At 40.2% G+C, this 19,002-nt stretch overlaps 1 protein-coding gene across 4 annotated transcripts in view; it reads left to right on the forward strand.

Moving 5' to 3' along the window:
* Positions 1-12,056, forward strand: part of LOC122560313 (transcription factor-like 5 protein) — a 39,764-nt gene extending 27,708 nt beyond the window's left edge. For 3 of the 4 annotated variants that reach the window (XM_043710895.1, XM_043710896.1, XM_043710897.1), the window contains exons 4-6: positions 8,142-8,388; positions 9,544-9,685; positions 11,489-12,056. In XM_043710895.1, coding sequence (XP_043566830.1) covers positions 8,142-8,388; positions 9,544-9,685; positions 11,489-11,611 — 512 coding nt within the window. In that variant the 3' untranslated portion in view covers positions 11,612-12,056. Of the gene's footprint in view, positions 1-8,141; positions 8,405-9,543; positions 9,686-11,488 lie in introns of those variants that run through there. The other variant, XM_043710898.1, reaches the window with a different exon arrangement.
* Positions 12,057-19,002: the final 6,946 nt, after the last annotated feature.

The raw sequence follows: 19,002 nt of genomic DNA on the forward strand, positions 1-19,002 counted from the left end.
GAAAATAACCCCAGCCTATTCAGCCTCTCCCTGTAGTTCAAACCCTTCAATCCTGGCAACATCCTTGTAAATCTTTTCTGAACCCTTTCAAGTTTGACGGCATCTTTCTTATAGCAGGGAGACCAGAATTGAACACAGTATTCTAAAAGTGGTCTAACCGATGGTGTGGCCACGCAGAACATGATCTCCCAAATCCTCTCCTCAGTGCCTTCTTTACTATCCTATCTACCTCTGACTCCACTTTCAAGAAGCTGTGAACGTGCACCCGAAGGTCTCTTTTTTTCGGCAACATTCAGCTGAAAATGTGTTGCTGGAACAGCGCAGCATGTCGGGAAGCATCCAGGGAACAGGAGAATCGACGTTTCGGGCATAAGCCCATGCCCGAAACGTCGATTCTCCTGTTCCCTGGATGTTGCCTGACCTGCTGCGCTGTTCCAGCAACACATTTTCAGCTCTGATCTCCAGCATCTGCAGAACTCACTTTCTCCTCGAACATTCAGCTGAACCCTACCATTAAGTGTATAAGACCTGCCTATATTTGCCCTACCAATATGCAGCATATTTAACTAAATTAAGTTACATCTGCCACTACTCAGCCCGTTCACCCATCTGATCAAGGTCCAGTTGCACTCTGAGGTAACCTTCTTCGCTGTCCACGACACCCCCAATTTTGGTATCATCTGCACTTACTAATCATACTCCAGTGCTCGCATCCAAATCAATTATATAAATGTCAAAAAGCAGTGTACTGAACACTGATCCTTGCAGCACAACACTGATCACAGGCCTCTAGTCTGAGAGGCAACCCGTCCACCACCACCCTCTGTCTCCTACCCTAAAAGCCAATTTTTTATCAGTATAGCTAGTTTTCCCTCTATTCCATGTGATCTAACCTTGCTAACCAGTCTACTGTACAGAACATTGCCTTACAGAAGTCCACATAGACAACATTAACCACTCTGCCTTCATTCTTTGAAAACGTCAAAATATATATATTCTTTTTACGAGTATCTCTAAACATCACCTTTTACAAATTTTATGCCCTTTTTAAAAAAAAATCGCTTTCCATTCTTACAATCAAAGTGAAGAAACTGACATTTTCCTAGTCTATGCTCCACCTGACGTTTCATCACCCGACCATTGAACTTTTCTACAACTCTTTGCAATCTCTCTCTGTCTTTTGTCACAGCTTAGATCCCCACCCAGCACTGTATCATCATCAAATATAAATACTTGGTCTCGAGCATAAATATCCTTGGTCTGTTTGTCTTAAATCTTTGATACTTATTACAAATAGTTGAGGCCTTGCCACTGATGTTTGCGTGGGTTTCCTCCGGGTGCTCTGGTTTCCTCCCACAGTCCAAAAATGTGCAGGTTAGGTGAATTGGCCATGCTAAATTGCCCATCGTGTTAGTTGTAGGGGAATGGGTCTGGGTGGGTTGCTCTTCGGAGGGTCGGTGTGGACTTGTTGGGCCGAAGGGCCTGTTTCCACAATGTAAGTAATCTAATGCCAATGGTCATTACCTGCGAATTTGAATTGCCCATTTGTCTTCATATCCTATCTTTGCTATAAACAGCTCAATTCATGCTAATATATAACCGCAACTCATGAGCTCTGATCTTGAATGTTAATCTTGTGTGTGATGTATCTTATTGTATGCTTTTAGAAATCGAAGTATAATCAGATCTACTAGTGCCCCTTTTATTAATCCCTCTTGTTACATCCTCGAATTTCTAATGTATTTGTCAAACATAGTTTCCCTTTTGTAAAACTTTGTATGACTAAATAAAGTCAATAATGATTAGTGCATTGTTAAAAGTTCTTAAGAATGGCTTCCAGTATTTTCCCAATTACTGATTTCAAACCAATTGGTCTCTCCCTTTTTTCCAACTTTCTGAATAGTGAAGTTACTTTAGCTATTTTACAGTCTGCTGGGACAGTTCTGGGATGGAGGGGTTTCCTCCAGAATATCTGTAGCCACCTCTTTTAGACCTTATGATGTAGACCATCAGGGTCTCAATTGTTTCAGACTTTAGTTCCTTACATTTCTCCAATTCTTTTTGTCTCTTCATATTACCTTTAGGTTCCTCACTTTTTAGTGCCTTTGTGTGCCCCTTTTTAGTGTGTAATTTGTGCTTTCTAACTCTCAATATTTTAGGATCTCTGCCAAGTTCTTATTCTTCATGACAATTTCTCCTGTCTGTGTTTTGGAGACCAACATTTACTTTAGCTACTCTCCTTTCCATACATGCAATATTAAAGTTTAATCTGTATTTACAGTACTTAGCCAATTTAAGCAAAATTACACATCAAACCAAGGCAATTTTTTGCCAATGAAATATGAAAGTTTCTGCAACAGCAGGAGTTAATTAACTAGCTAAACTAAATATTTCCTATTCGTAAAGAAATTTTACTATTTGCAAAAATAAAATGTTTAATACCTTTGTTCCCTGTGGGGTCACATTGAAGCTTGAACAATTATTTCTCAGCATTATAAGCAGGAAAAGTGGCATTGGGATTCTTTTTTTTATTAGTAAATTCAACTGTGATAGGGTATTACACACTATGCAAGCATTAGGATGATTGTTTATGTTGGGCTAATGTCTCTTGTAGCTAAGGATCCTAGTTTTCTTTGGCATGTTACAGAATTTTATTGAGGTTATCAATGTAGCTTCTACAACAAATCCGTTCAGAATGAGAGACATTTTCATAGAACCACACAGTATGGAAGAGGCCTTCAGCCCTTCAAAACTGTACCACCAAAGCTACATTAACTGCATTAGTCCCATTTTCCAGCACAAGGTCCATAGCCTTGAATATTACCAAATTTCAAGTACTTGCTCACCCAAGTGCTTTTTAAAGGTTTGAGGTTACCTACCTTAACTACCCTCTCAGTCAGTGCATTCCAGACACTCAGCATCCTCTGGATGAATTCTTTTTTTCTCAAATCCTCTCTAAAAGGTATGCCTTTTGCCTTAAAATTGTGTCCCTTTGTTACTAACCCTGCGCCAGAGGGAATCGGCTTACTTTGTCTTGTCTATGTCCCTCATACTCTTATACATCTGTATCAGGTCCCCTCTCAACATTATCTGTTTCAAAGAAAACAACCCAAGCTTATCCAGCCTGTCTTCATAACTAAAGTCTTCCATCCCAGATAACATCCTGGTGAAACTCCTCTGTACCCCCTACAATGCGATCGCATCTTTGCTATAGGGCAGAGACTAGAACTGCAAACAGTACTTCAGCTGTGGATCTAACCAAAGTTCTGTACAGCTCCAACATAATCTCCCTAATTTTATAATCTCTGTTTTGACTGATAAAAGGCAAGGGTCCTAGTATTCCTTAACAACTAATTTTACTATCAATAACTAGGGTGTAGGTTTGCTCACTGAGCTGTAGGTTTGATATCCAGATGTTTCATTACCTGGCTAGGTAACATCATCAGTGGTGACCTCCAAGTGAAGCAAAGCTGTTGTCTCCTGCTTTCTATTTATATCTTTCTCCTGGATGGGGTTCCTGGGGTTTGTGGTGATGTCATTTCCTGTCCGTTTTCTGAGGAGTTGATAGATGCCATCTAGATCTATGTGTTTGTTTATGGCATTGTGGTTGGAGTGCCAGGCCTCTAGGAATTCTTTGGCATGTCTTTGCTTAGCCTGTCCCAGGATAGATGTGTTGTCCCAGTCGAATTGGTGGGTTTTTTCATCCGTGTGTAGGACTACGAGGGAGAGAGGGTCGTGTCTTTTTGTGGCTAACTGGTGTTCGTGTATCCTGGTGGCTAACTTTCTTCCTGTTTGTCCGACGTAGTGTTTTGTGGCAGTCCTTGCATGGAATTTTGTAGATGACGTTGGTTTTGATCATGGGTTGTAGTGAGTCTTTTAAGTTTGTTAGTTTTTGTTTGAGAGTGTTGGTGGGTTTGTGTGCTACTAGGATTCCGAAGGGTCTTAGTAGTCTGGCTGTCATTTCTGAAACTTCTTTGATGTATGGTAAGGTGGTTAGGGTTTCTGGCTGTGTTTGGTCTGCTTTTTGTGGTTTGTTCTTGAGGAATCTGCGGACTGTATTTTTTTGAGTATCCGTTCTTCTCGAATACGTTGTATAGGTGGTTCTCCTCTGTTTTCCGAAGTTCGTCTGTGCTGCGGTGTGTGGTGGTTCCTTGGAATAGTGTTCTGATACAACTTTGTTTGGTGTGTGTGTTGGGATGGTTGCTGGTGTAGTTAAGTATTTGGTCAGTGTTTGTCGGTTTTCTGTATAAACAGGTTTGTAGTTCTCCGTTGTCCTTTCTTTCGACTGTGACATCCAGGAATGCAAGTTTGTTGTCAGTTTCTTCCTCCTTTGTAACTTTATGCCTGTGAGGGTGTTGTTGATGATGTTAAATATCTCTTCTATCTTGTTTCATTTTGTGATGACAAAGGTGTCATCTACGTAGCGGACCCAGATTTTAGGTTTGATGGTTGGTAGGGCTGTTTGTTTAGTCTTTGCATTACCGCTTCTGCTATGAATCCTGATAGCGGAGAAACCATGGGTGTGCCGTTGATTTGTTTGTAGATTATGTTGTTGGAGGTGAAGTGGGTGGTGAGGCACAGGTCCACTAGCTTCATGATTGTCACATACGCAGATGATAAGCAACATGAATTCGACTGGGATAACACTACTATTATAGGACAAGCCAAACAAAGAACAGCCAGGGAATTCCTAGAGGCATGGCACTCATCCATAGATTCAATCAATAAGCACATTGACCTGGACCCAATATACCGACCACTGCAGCAGACAGCTGCAAGTGACAACCGGAAGCGGCAGATTCAAACCACTACAAATGCCGGAGGAAAGATCACAGAAGCGCTTCACAGGAGGCTCCCAAGCACTGAGGATGTCACCTAGACAGGAGACGAAACGTCTGCAACACAAATTCCCAGCTTGGCGAACAGAACCACAACAATGAGGACCCGAGCTACAAATCTTCTCTCAAACTTTGAAAAAGACACAACCCTTTCTCCCTCGTGGCCCTACACACTGACGAAAAAAACCACCAATTCGACTGGGACAACACATCTATCCTGGGACAGGCTAAGCAAAGACATGCCAGAGAATTCCTAGAGGCCTGGCACTCCAACCACAACGCCATAAACAAACACATAGATGGCATCTATCAACCCCTCAGAAAACGGACAGGAAATGACATCACCACAAACCCTAGGAACCCCATCCAGGAGAAAGATATAAATAGAAAGCAGGAGGCAACAGCTTTGCTTCACTTGGAGGTCGCCACTGATGATGTTACCTAGCCACGTAATGAAACGTCTGGATATCAAACCTACAGCTCAGCAGCAAACCAACACCCTAAACCTCAACCTGACCTACAAACCTTCTCAAACCTTGCAACTATCAATAACTGTAAGAAGCACTGTATGCCAGCAGGAAAAATATTCAACATTATTTCGAACTTTAAGTGTAGGTTTCCCATCATAGGAAAATATATATGTTCATACTTTTCTATATGGTGACAAATTAGATTTGCATCATTTAAAAGCGATCTTTCACTGACTTTTTTTTCACTGGAGTGTAGGAGGTTGAGGGATAACCTTATTGAGGTTTATAAAATCATGAGGGGCATAGATAAGGTGAATGACCAGGGTCTTTTTCCTCTGGTGGGAGAGTTCAAAACTATGGGTCATATTCTTAAGGTGAGAGGAGAAAGATTTAATAAGGACATGAAGAGCAATTTTTCACATGTAGAGTGATTTGTGTATGGAAAGAAGGTGGTTGATACAAGTACATTTACAACATTTAAAAGACCTCTGGATAAGTTCCTAAATAGGAAAAGTTTGCAGGGATATGAGCTAAGTGCAGGCAGATGAGACTAGTTTTAGTTTGGAAGCATGGTCGGCGTGAACTGGTTGGACCGAAGGATCTGTTACCATACTAAATAAATCTATGACTCCCAAGTTTTGCCTCTTTTGATGTCTTTTGAAGTGGAGGTGGTACATGAATTGCCTTTTCTGTCATTCCAACTTGCTATGCCCATAAAAAAAAAAGTGACCAATTAAAATAATGTTGCGGCATGGCAAGGGGAAATGTAAAATTAAATGCCATATAAAACTATTGCTGTCATTGGGAGTGTCACTTCAATGCAACATCATAGCTGCAAGTGTCCTTGTACAGATGGAGTAACTCAATCTGTGAAGGCATTGCCAAGTTGCCCTGTTAAGATCTGCAGATGTGAATGGTGCTAATTTCACAATCAGTCCAGGTGCAGCGAGTTTTAAAAATCCTGCCATGGCAAGGAAAGCAAGACAAGTTGCATTAATTATATTCAGCCTTCTATTCACTTCTCATGGTGAAAAAGTCTACTCATAGAGTCATATAGCACGGAAATAGACCCTGCGGTTCAACCAGTCCATGCTGACCATTATCCCAAATTAAACTAGTCTGTACTGCCAGCTCTTGCCCCAATCCTTCCAAACATTTCTCATTCATGTACTTATCCAAATGTATTTTAAACATTGTAACTGTACAGCATCCACCACTTCTTTTGGGAGTTCATTCCATTACAAAGCGCTCTGTGTATAAAAAAAGTTGCCCCTTGTCTTTAAATTGTTCTCCTCTCACCTTGAAAATATGTCCACGAATATTGAAATCCCCAACCCTAAGGAAACAGCAACTGCAATTCACCTTACCTATAACCCTCAAGATTTTATACACCTTTATAAGATCATCCCTCAATCTCATATGCTCCAGTGAAAAAAGTCCCAGCCTGCCTAGCCTCTCCTTATAACTCAAACCCTCCATTCCCAGCAACAGCCTGGTAAATCCTTTCGAAACCCACTCTAGCTTAATTATATCCTTCCTATAGCAGCACGACCAGAACTGGACATGGGGCGACACGGTGGCTCATTGGTTAGCACTGCTGCCTCACAGCACCAAGGTCCCAGGTTCGATTCCAGCCTCGGGCGACTGATTTGATTGTGTGAAGTGTCACATTCTCTCTATGTCTGCATGGGTTTCCTCTAGGTGCTCCGGTTTCCTCCCACCATCACAAAGATGTGCAGGCCAGATGAATTGGCCATGCTAAGTTGATTAGGTGCATTAGTCAGAGGGAAATGGGTCTGGGTGGGTTACTCTTAGGGTTGGTGTGGACTGATTGGGCCGAAGGGCCTGTTTCCACACTGTCGGGAATGTAATCTAATCTAACCCCTAGGCGCCTAGGCTACAATGCTACCCAAGATGTACTCTTAATTGAATTAGTCCTGTCCTTGTTTCTTTTACCAAAATGCAATGCCTCAGACTTATGCAAATTAAACTCCATCTGCAGCTCCTCAGCCCATTGACGCAATTGATTATGATTTCTTTGTAATCTTGCCTGTCCAATATACCATCAATTTTGGTGTCATCTGCAAAATTACTGGCTATGTCTTTTATATTCTCTTCTAAATCATTTTTACAAATGACAAACAAAAGTAGATCCATCACCGATCGCTGTGCAACATAGGCCTTCAATCTAAAAAACAAACCTCCACCATAACCATCTGTCTTTTGCCGTCAAGCCAATTTTGTACCCAGTTGGCAAGCTCACCCTGAATCCCATGTGATCTAAGTTCATTAATGCACCATTGAGTCTGCAGTCTTGGCTACCTTTTTGGGAGAAGGAGTCTTTCTTATTTACTAAATGTTCACTGAAGCAAAGTTGTATTTTTTTACCCCCCCCCCCCCCCCCCCCCCCCCCATAGATGGAGGAATGTAAACTGAACTGCCTGAGATTTGATTCCCTTAATATCCACTAGTCATCCTCTTCATGCTGCAAATCATTCCTGATATCCAGTTTCCCATTCGTGCAAGTAATGATACTGGTGCCCAATTTTATTTCACAATAATCCAGATTATAGTTCAGTTAGCTCAGGAGTGATTAAATGCGGTGATGTAATTGCACAGTATCCATTCAATGACTTTTGATGTAATTAACCCTATTACCATATCCAGAAACATGTGAAATTTCATCCACTTTTCCAACCAAGATTAGATTTTCACTGACAAATAAGTATAATTTCCATTATATTTTAAATAATCATTAGTTTGCTGGTGAATAGTATTTGAAGCGAATAGTATTGAAGACAAAATGTTCCATAATTTTTTTTCACTCACACAGATGAAACTTTACGCAAGCAGGTAACAAACAAACGTTGTCGTAATCGCTCACGGCAAACTAGCATAGAATCAGACCACAAAGTCCTTAGTGATCTCACTAATATGACAGAAAACCAAAACTCAAATGTTCCTCAAGGTGGGCAATGGCAACCAGCACATCCAACTCCCCCTGGCCCTACACATGGCAACCAACAGGAACTAAACTGCCAGCGAAGAGAGAGACATAATCGAATGGAGAGAGACCGCAGGTGAATCTCAAATGGGGTAGGAAAAATAACAGTATGATAGATGTCTCATTTAACATTGAGATTAACGTTTTTGAGCAAATGATGTTCTTCATAGAATTGTTGCAGTGCAGAAGGCATACATTCTACCCATACGTTTCCACCAGAGGATGAAGCTAAAGGCTTTGCAAGATTTAGATATTTTAGGCAACTGGACAGACAAATGCAGTCCTTGTTTTTTACCAAATTGCAGATGAATTTCAATAGAGAAATGTAAAGTACTTATTGAGGAGAAATGTGGATCATAAGTATAGTAAGTCAAACAATTATTACAAGAAAACCTAGAAATAGGTATTGGAGTAAAAGAAGTCATGGGATTTCAGAAAATTCACAATGTAGCAAGGAAATAAAAGATTGTGTGTGCTCAGATTTGTTCAGAAACCTACAAATACCTCTGATTAATAGTTCATTGAAAGTAAGTGAATGCATTGATGAATGATTTGGAGATGCCAGTGTTGGACCGGAGTGTACAAAGTTAAAAATCACACAACACAAGGTTATAGTCCAACAGGTTTAATTGGAAGCGCTAGCTTTCCTGATGAAGGAGCAGCGCTCAGAGCTGGTGCTTCCAGTTAAACCTGTTAGCATCAGGTTTAACTGTGGGCAGCACGGTGGCACTGTGGTTAGCACTGCTGCCTCACAGCGCCAGAGACCCGGGTTCAATTCCTGCCTCAGGCGACTCTCTGTGTGGAGTTTGCACATTCTCCCCGTGTCTGCGTGGGTTTCCTCCGGGTGCTCCGGTTTCCTCCCACAATCCAAAAATGTGCAGGTTAGGTGAATTGGCCATGCTAAATTGCCCGTAGTGTTAGGTGAAGGGGTAAATGTAGGAGTACGGGTCTGGGTGGTATACGCTTCGGCGGGTCGGTGTGGACTTGTTGGGCCGAAGGGCCTGTTTCCACACTGTAAGTAATCTAAACTATAACCTGGTGTTGTGTGATTTTTAGCATTGAATGTATTTTTAAAGCATAACTGACTGAAACACTTCAGTATTTTTTATCAATATGATAGTTTCAAAATATGATTCTCATAGTAACTCTCAAAAAATCACTGTCTTCAGTAAACAATGGGGAAGAGATGAAGTGTTTTTTCAAAATAATAATTGTTGTGATTCATTTGCAGGCGTAGAATACGTATTTGCTGTGATGAGCTGAATTATCTTGTTCCATTCTGCAATTCTGAAACTGATAAAGCCACAACGTTACAATGGACCACTGCATTTCTCAAATATATTCAGGAAAAACATGGTGATACATTAAAAAAGGTAAGTTACATTTTTTCCAACTATACTTCCTTTTTCTCCTAAAACCAGTGACTCTCAATATGCTGTCATTCCATGGATCTTGGAGTTGCAGTCCCTCACCACATGGCCAAAGTTAATATTTGAGCCTTGACAATCAGTGTTGTTACAACCTAAGTGAGAAGAGTGTGCCGTTAATAGTGTTCCACTAGCTGTACCTAAAAATATAACATCCCTATTTGAGCTCTAAAAATAACCAGTTTTTTGACTGGCTGCTGTTCAGGTAGAAAACACTTCACATCAGGGTTTTTCTGAAACAGAAAAATTGCTTTATTAATTGCATAACACTTAAGGAAGGGTCACTTGACCCAAAATATTAAGTCTAATATGTCTCCACAAATGCTGCCAGACCTGCTGAGTTTTTCCCAGCAATTTCTGTTTTTGTTTCTGATATGCAGCTTCAGCAGTTTTTACTTAATTTATGTTCTGTGTTGTTGTTAAAGTTATTACTAATCTACTATTAAACAACTTAAACTATAACCCTACAAAAACTCCAAAAATGCACACTATCAATCATGTTGGAGACAGACAAAAGTCAAACGGTTTGACACCAATTTGATTCTGGCTCAATGAAGAGTGCAGGAGGGCATGACACGATCAGGCATACCTAAAAGTCAGGTATCAACCTTCTAAGATTCAAAACAGGGCTAGTTACATATTAAACAGCATAAGGAGCAAGGGACAGGGCTAAACAGTACTGTCACCAATGGTTCGGATGTAAGCTCTGGAGTTATGACACATCCAGTCGTGAATAGTTCATAATTAAACAGCTCACTGGAGGAGGAAGGTCAAAGATGGGGGAGCCCATCATATCAGTATAAGGGTGAAGCAGTTGCAACAGGTTTTATCCAGGAGTGTTGAATGAGTGTTCCATCTTGGCCACCTCCTGAGGTCACCAACATTACACATGCCAGTCTTCAGCCAATTTGATTCACTCCATTTGGTATCAAGAAGTGGTTGAAGATACTGTTAAAACTCCTGGAATTTCCTACCTGACAGCATTGAGGGTGTACCTTCATCAAATGGATTGCAGTGATTCAACAAAATACCACAACTTTCTCAAGGGCAATTAGAGATGGGCAATAAATGCTGGTCCAGCCAATGGCACCGATATTCCATGAATGACATAAAAAAAAAAGAAAATTTTAATCCAACATGAAAGTAATAGGCATTTTCACCTTCTATATCCTCATGTCTCCATGCATCCAATTCAATTCATTTTATCTCACAATCAACATCCTGCCCAACACAAGCTTTCAACCAGGTGAGAGAAATATGTATGAAGCCTTTATTGGACAAATGCTTGACTGAATTTCTAAGAAAGGAATGCCAGCGTACAGTGGAGTCTACCTGTGGGGCCACCCTTCATTATTGGTAAGGTTCAAAATGATAAAATCTAGTCCTGGCCTCCATACTCAACAACATGAGAAAAAGGAACAAATATAGTCTTGATCATGTCACAATCTGAGCTATGTAAAGAAGAAAACATTTAAGCATAGGCTAATATACTCCTTTCTGAAAGATCAGCATCTTATTAAGTCTTGCTGCCTTTTAATGAGTGACTATATGGCTCATCGCGATAGAATGGGAATTCCACAACTGAAGTAGATCAACCAAACACTAAAGATGAACAGGATTTACAAGGGAAAAAGCAATAATATTAAATTAGACTTAAAAATTCATTGCTTTTAGTATCAAGTTACATTGTGTATGTAAATACAATTGATAGAATAAATCGCAAATATTTAAATATTCTTTATCTTTAAGGAATTTGAGAGTGTTTTCTGTGGAAAAACTGGCAGACGACTGAAACAACCAAGATTAGAAGCACCAGTAGATCACTTAGTAACTACCAGTTTACACAATCATGGTGTAATGGAAGGTAAATGAACTCAAGTGTGAGTGAAGTTGCAGCTTTAAGAGAGGCACAAAGTTTAACACGTCTGCCCAATTCACCAATTCAAAACCCAGGGTCTCGGGGTCAGAAAATGGATAAATGTAGCCAAAGACAGAACTATAACCATAAATTCTTGGTTATTCCAGCATAATGGCTTGGTAGTGTTTATCTCTGCCAATGTTCATAACTATAAGCTTGCACTGTAAAATCAAAGATGATGGCAGAAAAGTTGAATCCACTATGATTTTCACCATTGAACTATTGTAATTGTTTGTACTTCCCCTAATCCCTGAAAGAAATACTTTATTCTTATTTAAACTTTTACTTGTACTTTATTTCACCCCTCTTTCAATTTTTATGTTGGAGGAAATGAGCAGTCAACAAAGCTAACCAGTGTGATGACCTAAATATTGCTCCTTCTTCAGGCTATGCAAATGCTTGTGACAAAAATGTACCCCTCCCATGCTCAGATTTCTTGCTTTTCTGGTTGAGACTAATAAGAATGCCCACTAGAGAAATTTAACTGTGAGTCAGTTAGCAACCTTTAAAGCTGACTTAATTGAAATTCCAATATTATCCTAACTAGGCCACTCAGGTAAAACCAGTCAAAATGTTTTCATGCACGGGATATATATATAATATATATAGTATAACTGTTTTAATAAACAGTATATAAAAATCACAGGTGACTTCATTTTCCCTGTCTATATTTGACATTTAAATTGAATGCAGTTGGAGCAGAGATGTTGGATAATCTTTGCAATGGTATGGTGTCTAAATTTGTGTAAACACATTTTTGGCTCACTGGCTAAAAATGTTTTCCATGGTAATTAACACTGAAAAACGCCTCATCTAAATGCTGCTATTAAAGTGAAGGTACAGTTAGAGAGATATCTGTTTTATTGATAAACAATGCGGAGCTAAAATGCTACTTGGTGAAACTCTTAGGAGCAATAGCAGAATGCAGTAATATGCATGTTTTACTGTACCAAAAGGTTTCAAAGCGTGCAACAATAATTTGAGGGAAAACTATAAAACACTTTTTTTTTCACAAGACTGAAGCACTTTAATAAAGCATGTGAAGAGGGTTATGTTTTGCCATTCTGAACGATGGGTGCTGTACTTTTTGGTGGAAACTGATAGTTAAATTCTATATAAGCTTTAACATTTATGCAATATATTTAAAGTACAAAATGATAAACCTTAAGTGACACTGATGATCCCTTACTCTACAAAAAGAGTTAATTCATTAAGTGAAATCTGTTTGCAGTTTTATTTCGATGACCAGTTAGTTGTTGAAGGTGCTATTGATCTGTAAAATAAAGGATGACCAAATCATTTAAAATAAACCTGTTTCTTAATTTACACTATACAAGTACACTGTGCTATATGATTTAAGTATATTTAATATTTATTTGTTATACCGCATAACTCTTAGTTAATATGTTCAAAATAAATATAAACATTAAACCCTTGAAGGGTTTTCTGTCAACTTAGTGTGTAAATAACAAGGCAAATATACTAATGGGATGTTTCATTGTATATTAAATTCAGGTATGTGAAAGATCTATCATTTACATTAAGTTTTAAATCAAATTATTTGTATTTTATCTTTTTGAGCTAATAAAGGTATTCATCCAAAAAGATCTTGTTGTTATTTATTGAGTCTGATTTTAGAATTGTAATATAGAGCAATGTGAAACAGGTTAAGATTTCACATTTTGAATGTTTAATTGATTTAAAAAATTGTTCTGACATAATTGAACAAATCTACATGAATAGTGAGGTATAGATTCTCTATCATTTCTAATTCCAGTGGTCCTAGAAAGTAACTTATGAAAAAATAAATATTTGGTTTTTACACCCTTAAGCCTATCCCTGGAGTGATATCAGAATATATCACATTGTTTTCTATGTTGTAATAATGTCAATTAATGCAGTCACATCTGTATGGTTGGACCTTTTAACTGGGGTATTTGTTAAAACACAAACCGAACTTTCTTTCAGCATTCTGTGATGCACTCTGGTCCTCCGATATAAAAAGTTGCAAGCTGCAGTTGGCATCATTTAGTATCTTAATAAGCAAGTAATAGCCTTTTGAGCTCTCTTAAACAAATTTCCACAAATTCAAAGTTTGCTGAGTGAAGCTTTGTAATTACTCCAGAAAAATAGATCACAAAAATGTGCTTTTTACATTTAATAGTAAATTTGATTGTCATAGAGATGTATAGCATGGAAACATGTCCTTTGGTCCATCCCGATAAAGATCCTGGGAAACTGCGCCTGCTAATGTAGTCCACTCAATCCACATGAAAGCGAGGAAATACCAAATAAAAACTGAAAGAACTGTGGATGCTGTAAATCTGAAACAATAACGAAGTTGCTGGAAACGTGCAGCAGATCTGGCAGCATCTATAAAGAGAAATCAAACATTTAAGGACCGGTGACCCTTCCTTAGAACTGAGGGTAGCTAGGGAAAATGTCAGTTTATATGCAGAAGATAGGATGGGGAGGGGGGTAAGAAGTAAACAATAGATGGGGATAGAGACCAAAGAGAGAAGAACAGTTGGACAAATGAGTCAATAACTATCTGGCTGGCAGGGTGAATAGTTGTTGATGGAGACTGTTAGTGTCCAGCAATAGGTTGTGTGTAATGGCAGACTGTGATAACAAGTCCTGGAGAAGGGTTATATCCCAAATATTGACTTCTACACCTCCTGATGCTGCCTGGCTTGCTCTGTTCTTCCAGCAACTTGTTTGACTACTATGTAATAACAAGGCCTGGTGTGTGTGGTAGGGGCCTAGGATATGGAGGAATTCAGACCATAAAATTACTGAACTCCATATTGAGTCCAAAGAGCTTCAGGGTCCCAAAGTTGTTCTTTCAGCTTTCACTGAGCTTCGCTGGAGCGCTGCAGCAAGCCTTAGACACAGAAGTTGGCCCAGTGAACAGGGTGGTGTGTTAAAGTGGCAGGCAACTGGAAGTTCAGGGTTTCTTTTGCAGGCAGAACGTACATGTTCTACAAAGCAGTCACCCAGTCTATGTTTCGTTTCCCCAGTGTTGAGGAAACCATGTTGTGAGCAGTGAATGCTGTAGACTAGATTGAGCAGCACAGGCAAGGTGCTGCCTCACCTTTGCAGGTTTATTTGGGCCCTTGGATACTGAGGAGGAAGGAGGGAGATTAGGGAGAGTTTCAATGATCCTGATGATTATGACTGCAGCAAGTGTGATTGCAAATCCTATTGGAACGCATGGATTGGTGGAGGAGTGATTAAAGGCAGTGAGGAATTGACAGGAGCCGGGGGGTGTGATAGGCGGCAGTCTCAGGAATGCAGGATACTGTAGATACAGTCAGGTAGATGGGTTACCGCCAGGAAAGCTAGAAGGGCAGGTGTTACACCCTGATCCATTCTTCCTTCACTCCCAACACCCACACCATGGCACCTTTCCCTGCAACTGCCAAAGGTGTAACAGCTGCTCATTTACTTCCTCTGTCCTCAGTATCCTAGGCCCCAAACACACATTCCAGATGAAGCAGCCCTTTACCTGCACTTCTCACAATCTAGTCTACTGCATTCACTGCTCACAATGTAGTCTCCTCTACACTGAAGTGTAGATTAGGTGACCACTTTGCAGAACAACTATGTTCTGCCCGCATAAGAGACCCTGAGCTTCCTGTTGTCTGCCACTATCAGACCGACCCTGTTTTCTGTCTCAGGCTTGCTGCAGTGCTCCAGTGAAGCTCAGTGCAACCTGGAAGAACACCTCATTTTCCAGTTGGGGACCCTGTAGCCCTCCAGACTCAATGTGATTTCAATAATTTTAAGGCCTGAACTCCCACATGTCCTAGCCCCCTACCACACACACCAGGCCTTGTTATTACATAGTAGTCAAACAAGTTGCTGGAAGAACAGAGCAAGCCAGGCAGCATCAGGAGGTGTATCACTTGGTCTGCCATTACTCACTACCTATTGTTAGCTGCTAACAGTCTCTCTTAACAGCTATTCATTCAGCCATATCATTATAAGACTTCTTTGTCTGTCCAATGTTATTCTCTCCCTTTGGGCTCTATCCCCACCTATCATTTACTCCTTACCCCCTTCCCCACCCTATATTCTACATATGACCAGCATTTTCCTAGCTGCCATCAGTTCTTAGGAAGGGTCATCGGGACCAAAATGATAACTTTGATTTCTCTTCACTGATGCTGCCAGACCTGCTGAGCCTTTCCGGCAATCTTTGTTTATTAAAGCGAGGACGCTGCTTAGCAATGTCAGGTCTTATTAACGTAGCATCAGTACCCTCTAAAATGCTCTAGCCAGCTTGCAGTTGTATCTAATCACCACAAAGTCGGATTTAGAAGAAGAATGAATTAAACTGAATTGACCAAGATGTGGGAAATCACAAAAGCATCCAGAAGTCCGCCAATATTACTGTCTCAACCTGTCCCCAGGTTGCGTTCCCCAATTCTTTACAGCTCCAGGGAATATACCCCAAATTGTTATGCTCCCATGAGGAGGGATCAACTAGCTTCCCTTTATTTATTGCCCTTTTGGTTATCTGCAACAAGGTTGATAAAAGATATTCTTTCCCTGTGGATATTATCTCTGCCAGACCAAATTATTGTATCTTTTAAAAATTTAATGAGGATTTCTTAACAAGAGGGCTGAGTGGTTAACACTGCTGCCTCACACCGCCGGGTTCAATTCCAGCCTCGTTCGATTGCCTGTGTGGAGTTTGCACATATTCTGTGTGTCTGTGTGGGTTTCCTCAGAAAGATGTTGTGAAACTTGAAAGGATTCAGAAGAGATTTACAAGGATGTTACCAGGGTTGGAGGATTTGAGCTATAGGGAGGCTGAACAGGCTGGGGCTGTTTTCCCTGGAGCGTCGGAGGCTGAGGGATGACCTTATAGAGGTTTACAAATTTTGAGTGTCATGGATAGGGTAAATAGACAAAGTCTTTTCCCTGGGGTTGGGGAGTCCAGAACTAGAGGGCATAGGTTTAGGGTGAGAGGGGAAAGATATAAAAGAGATCCAAGGGGCAACTTTTTCACACAGAGGGTGGTACGTGTATGGAATGAGCTGCCAGAGGAAGTGGTGGAGGCTGGTACAATTACAACATTTAAGAGGCATTTGGATGGGTATATGAATAGGAAGGGTTTGGAGGGATATGGGCTGGGTGCTGGCAGGTGGGACGAGATTGGGTTGGGATATCTGGTCAGCATGGACGCGTTGGACCGAAGGGTCTATTTCCATGCTGTATATCTCTATGACTCTATGTGCAGGTTAGGTGAATTGGCCATGCTAAATTGCCCGTAGTGTTCAGGGATGTGTAAGTTAGGTGCTTTAATCTGTGGTAAATGTAGAATAATGGGGAACGAGTTTGGGCGGGATACTCTTTGGAGGGTGGGTCTGGACATGTTGGGCTGAAGGGCCTGTTTTCACACTGTAGGGACTCTATGATAAACTATAGCTGGCACAGTGGCTAGCACAGCTGCCTCACAGTGCCAGGGACTCTGGTTTGATTCCAGCCTTGGGTGACTGCCTGGAGTTTGCACATTCTCCCTGTGTCTGTATGGGTTTCCTTCAGATGCTCTAGTTTCCTCCCATAGTCCACAGATATGCAGGCTAGGTGGATTAGCTATGGGAAAAGCAGGGTTATAGGATGTTCGTCTGGGTGGGATGTTCTTCAGAGGAGTGGTCTGGACTCAATGGGCCAAACAGGGATTCTATGATTTTAAACGCAAGGTGAAATACCTACACAACATGCATACACGTTAGAAATGAGAGGTGAGTCCAAATATGATATTTTCTAAAAAAGCACACACTTCCATGAAGAGTAGACAATGAGATGCTGGCACCATTTCTTTGGGTTATACCAGTAGCACTGATGTTAATAGGTGAATAATTGATTTTGAGATGTTTGGCTTTGCAAGATAGCTGAAAAGGTATTGCCCTGTTTCCTCTTGACTGTTGTATCACTTGTGCTGGCTTCCAATGAAAAAATGGAGGTTTCCTTTATTTTTACCTGCGGCATAGAATCGCTGTGTTTTCTCAGTTGTGATGCTCACAGCACACAGTTCAGAATTGAAACTAGCTTTTAATCATTACCAAGCACTCTTTAGTACCACTACTGACTGAGCTAACAGTGTCCTAAAGATCTTAGCTGCTAGACTGGGCCTGTAGCAGATGGCAAAAGAAGCAACAAGAGGGGAAAATCCACTTGACCTCATCCTTAATAATCTGTAGCAAATGAAGTGAACATGCTAATACTGGTAAAAGTGACTGCTGCACTGTCTTTATGAAGACAATTCAATAAAAAGGGCAGGCGAAGCACTGGAAGAAGATAAACACCTATTGAAGCTACAATTTAGAACTCTGCATGCCAAGCTTCTCTGCCCCAGAACAACCTCTCTCTATCTCATTTACCTCATTATAGGCAGGAATAGTTATGTTCATCAGGACTGAGGGTTAAAATAGCCCAAGCTTGATTTGTGAAGAGAAATTAGAATAATTTATATTTTTGTTTCTGATTTACAGCAATCGCAGGTCTTTCGGTTTTGATTTCTGCACTAGATGGTTAATTTTCAATGATGGATCACAGATCTGAGATGTTAACTCTATCTTACTGTTTATTAAATCTGCTGAGTAATTGCAGCATTTTCTTTCTTTTACTTCACATTTCCAGCATTTGCAGTATTTTGCTTTTGTATTAGTTTCCAACTTGTTGCCCGGAGTTAAAATCAGAACCAAGAATAATTTTTGAACCTATAACCTTCTAATTCAGGAAGAGTTATAGTAATACAGCCAAGTAAAAGTGATCTGTTTGGTTAATTTATAATGAAGACATTGAAAACTCAAGTTTGATTTATATATCATATACGTCAGTACTGTTTTTTTTCAGTAGACTGTTCCATTTAAAAGTCTGTTGTATGCTGTTACAAGATATTCTCCCCAGGCTGCCACCTTGCTATCAAAGATTACTGACATCTATACAAAATAAAGAACTTCCTTAAAGTATGCACTGGAGCTGTCAATAAGACATATGGCTTTTTAACACAATATGATACTGGGGGTCAGTGACTTTGGTTTAGCCAGCACACAGTCTTGGACTATCATTTCAACTTTCTGTTGTACTGGTATTCCTTCGGTAGGTCACAGAAAGAGCAAGAAAATATATCTAGCTTTTCCCAGTAATAACAGGAGGCCATTTAACCATTGCCTGTGCCATTACCATTTCAGAGGGTCTGGCAGAGATGCCTGAGACTTAATTAAACTCGGGAACAGATTACGGTTATATGTTTATTAAGGGATAGTTGGGTGAAAACTGGATATATATTTTTGAATATATATTTTACATATGAGGAACAGTTTGTCGGCAT

Source organism: Chiloscyllium plagiosum, chromosome 20 (genome assembly GCF_004010195.1).
Source record: "Chiloscyllium plagiosum isolate BGI_BamShark_2017 chromosome 20, ASM401019v2, whole genome shotgun sequence".
Lineage (NCBI taxonomy): Eukaryota > Metazoa > Chordata > Chondrichthyes > Orectolobiformes > Hemiscylliidae > Chiloscyllium > Chiloscyllium plagiosum.